Source organism: Triticum urartu, chromosome 6A (genome assembly GCF_056163025.1).
Source record: "Triticum urartu cultivar PI428250 chromosome 6A, HENAU_Tu73, whole genome shotgun sequence".
NCBI classification, from domain to species: Eukaryota; Viridiplantae; Streptophyta; class Magnoliopsida; order Poales; family Poaceae; genus Triticum; species Triticum urartu.
Window position 1 is genome coordinate 416,637,370 of NC_141878.1, and position 4,084 is coordinate 416,641,453.

Sequence of the window (4,084 nt, forward strand, 5' to 3'; positions counted from 1 at the left end):
TCTGCCGGCTGCCTTGTCCTGGAAGGATGATGAGGCCCAGTCAATGCCACTCAAGGCCTCAAACTCAGCTTCATCATCTATTAAACCGGTTGGGTTGACTTCAGGGGCAAAGATGTGCTTACGGATTGGAGGGATCAAGCTGACATCGTCATAATGCAGCGTAGGGATTCTCCGGTTCTCCTTATCATAACCCGGCTGACACTTGGTCAGGTCAGTGTCGTTTCCAATTTGAGTGGCCACAGGGCGTATATCCCTCACGTAGGTGGTGAAATCCTTTTCATCAAATGGAGTGCCATCCTCCTTTAAACTTGGATACCCAAGAGCGATGTCGGCCGGGTCTAGCTCTGGTAACCAGGCTTTGGCTCGACTCAAAGCGGCTATTGCTCTGGCTCTTGCTTGGGCCCGTCTCAACTCTTGAATCCACTGAGGAAGTACGGCAAGCCGTTGTAACACATCTTGCAAGAGGTGGGGCACATCATTTGATAAGGATACAACGGCCAAGGCACGTTGTGACCCGATGTACAGTTGCTCTACTAGAGTATATCCGCCTTCAATTTGATCAGCGTATTCTGCTTGAGGTTTGTGCTCCTGGGGCCTGTATTGGTAAGTATAAGGTAAATCTCAGGTAACAATTGAAGGAATATTTACAATATTTAATGCTTGCTTAAGATAACTTACCAAAGATCGCTGAGGTCATCCGAGATATCTGGCGTTGTAAGCCGGTCAGTTCGGCTGTTGCGTTTGCCAGCGATGCCTCTGCTGTCTCGGCCCGGGTCACCAGTCCGGCCTTTTCGTCAGTCCAAATTTTCTTCTCTGACTCAAAATTTTTCTTCAGCTTCTCTTGTTTAGAGACGCTGAATTCAAATTTGGAGTTGGCCTTTTCAATTTCACTCTCCTGGGCTGCTAGGCGGTTCTTCAAGTCAGCAATCTCCGATTCAAATTGACTTATGGTGGCCTGCATTGCACCGGATAGTAGTCAAGATTACGATAAATAATATCAAGTCCCAAGCACTTTGCAAGCAAAGATACTTGACACTTGGGGTCTAATGTATACCGAAGCTTTCTAAATTATTAAGCCAGTCCTGGATATTAAGTCCCAAATACTTTGCAAGCAAAGATACTTGGCACTTGGGGGCTAATGTGTATTGCAAGTTAAAGGTATTATATTACATCCAGTTTAAATGTTTTTTTCTTTAAGCCGGGCAAGCAGCTCTAACAATTTTTCTAAGTCTACAGCATATTTATTCATAAGCAATAGACTTGGGGGCTGGTACAGTAAGTATGACTGAAAGTAAGGAAGTATAAGTCATACCTCAGATTTTTGCTGTATTTGCTTCACCATGTCATTTCCAGGTCACGGCTGCTTTGCACCTAGTTGATATAGCCCGAGACGATCTCTCCAATACTCAAATGAGTATAGTCGGTGATATCCATCTTGGCCTTACGGCGTTCTAGCAACTCCTCTTTAGCCGGGCATTTGGCAAGGACGATGGTCCTGGCCGGCTCAACGAATTGAGCCTTGAGAAATTCCACTTCTGGGTTAGCCGTTTTGACCGGGCTAGGTGCCTCCGGGTTAACAGAATCATCACGAATATCTTCAGCAGGCGGGTCAGAAGTTGGTGCTGCAATGTCTTGAGCCGGCTCAGGCGGCGGTTGATGTGTGGAAGAGTCGGGAGCAGCTATACCCTGTTCCGGTCCAGTCACCAGAGGGGTTTGGGCCGGTTTATCCTTCTTATTTTTCTTCCTGGGCTTAACCTGCACGCTGTGGACAAAGCAGAAGAATGAGTAAAGAAACATGAAGAAAGAAAAACATAAGGTGAATAAATTGATATTACCCAGGGGCAGTCTTAAAAGCCGGCATGTTTGATTGCATGGACTTGCCGGATGAAGGAGAGGTATCCTGGTAATTGGAATCGGAGGAATTGATAGGTTGACGGATTAGACCCGCCAAAGGTAAAAAAGGGTATAAGTTGGAGATAACCTCAGTCCAACGCTTCCGGGTTGTATCAGGCAAGCTAGAGGATAGCTCTGCATCTGGTTTTCAAATTTCTGTTGCTTCAAAAGAAAGTCAGGATCTTGGTAAGCCAAAGGGTGTGAAAATCTTACTTTCTGGGTTACTCTTTGAATTTTCTGACGCGGCCGAAGCTCGGAGTCGGAGGAGATTATAATTACCTCTTCCTCGACGGGTTGGCTGTTGCCCGTGTCTTCCTGAAAGAAGGTTAATATTAGTAAGGTAGTGATAAAGGAGAAAGGGAAATTAAAAAGTTACCTCTTCCTCATTATCATCAGTATCATCAAGCTGAAACAGCTCAGAAGCGTTTGGTTTCCTTTTCCTTGAAGTGGTGGGCTTGGCGGTTTTCCTTTCGGCTCTCTTGGCCGCCCTGGCTTTCTTGGCCGCCTCATGATCATATTGGATTTTCCAGAAGTTATCATTTGCCTGTAAAAGGTTATAAAGGGTTATGCTAAGAATACAGTATAACATGATAAAAAATAACCCGACGGCTGGAAACTTACTGCAGGGGCCGGGTTCTTCTTGCAAAAAGGTAGTAAGCCGAAAGCGTTACTATTCATTGTGCCCTCTTTCAACAAAGACTGAGTTGTAGCTTCCACTACGTCATCTGGTAAGTCGTCAGGATTATGACGCTGAGGGTCATCTTTCTTGCCTGAATAATTACACATTAAGCCGGGGCGGCGGCTTAACGGAATTATTCTCCAAGCAACCCAGACTCGGACCAGGTCAATGCCATCTAAGCCGTTACCTAAAAGAGCTTTAATTTTCTTGATCTTGGGGGTGAGTGGCAGACGTTCAATGGCAGTCAACTTATCCGGCAGCGGGTGAGTAGGTTCAAGGCGCAATGCACAGAAGCCAGGCAGCGGGTTTTCATCAGCCGGAGAAGTATCTTGGCAGTAGAACCATGTCTGGTTCCAGTCCTTTGGATGACTTGGCAGTTCAGCATAAGGGAACAGGCAGTCTCTCCGCCTTTGAATCGATATGCCACCAAGCTCCAGACTGTGCCCGTTGGCCTGCTTATTCTGCCGGTTCAAATAGAACAATTCCCTGAACAAAAGTAGGCTGGGTTCTTCTTCAAGGTAGACCTCATAGAAAACTTGGAAGTTGCAGATATTTGACACGGAATTGGGCCCGATGTCTTGAGGTCTTAAGTCGAAGAAGTGCAAAACGTCTCTAAAGAATTTTGAACCGGGAGGAGCAAATCCCCGGCCCATGTGATCGGTAAAAATGATCACCTCCCCTTCCTTGGGTTGAGGTTTCTCTTCAGACGGGTCAGGAGCACGATAAGACATGACATCCTTCTTGGGCAGATGGCCAGACTTTACAAACTCGGACAGTTTGCTCTTTGTAACAATGGATGGGACCCAGTTGCAGGTAACCGGAGGTTTAACAGCTTTGGGTGCCATTGGGTAAATTGAAGCCTACAACAAGATAAAGGAAAATTTTCCGGTTTATTATAACCCGGAAAATAAACATTATTGGGTTATTTAAGATGGCGGCTTAAGAAGGGGCCTAATGATATACAGGTAACTATGTGATAATGTTTAACAGCTGCAGGTATTAAAGACGATTAAGGTTTTTTTAAGTCGCCAGAGGCAAGCGGTGCTGACAGCCGGAATTATCTTAAGCCGGTTACACGGACTACTATGGCTAAAACAGAGTCAACAGATGCAGTTTTTTGGCTAAGTGTGGAACAAACAGGTTTCACAAGTTGCAATCATTATTTTGGATCAAACGATGTTCTGGGAAAGAAAATATTTCTAGACCTAAAAACAGTACAGAGAAGTTCATATACTCGCAGAGGGTTTCCAAAACAAGGGAAATGAGATCTGTTCTTATACAGGATAATCACAAATATTTTCCGCAACAGTTCTATGTTGTTTTAATGTGAACAAGGCATTGGAGATGAAAACTAATGGAGGTCTGCGTCAGGCGGCAAAGAACGCCGACGAACTCAAGACAGTTTCAATGCAGATCTGAGAAAGGGGAAAAAGAGGAACTCACAGATGCGGAAGAGCTGCGAAGGGTCGCCGTCGTTTTCTGGTCAGAATCAGGGTGATGCAGCGGCCTGAG

The 4,084-nt window shown here is 45.5% G+C and overlaps 1 protein-coding gene across 1 annotated transcript; it reads right to left on the reverse strand.

Annotated features, from left to right (window-relative positions):
• Positions 1-1,371: 1,371 nt before the first annotated feature.
• On the reverse strand, positions 1,372-3,417 carry LOC147965478 (uncharacterized). The gene is made up of 4 exons (XM_087530474.1): positions 2,515-3,417; positions 2,270-2,437; positions 2,173-2,208; positions 1,372-1,755 (listed from the first exon to the last, which is right to left on the reverse strand). Exons 1-4 carry the CDS (start codon positions 3,415-3,417, stop codon positions 1,372-1,374), a joined length of 1,491 nt encoding a protein of 496 aa, XP_087386600.1.
• Between the last annotated feature and the right edge of the window lie 667 nt (positions 3,418-4,084).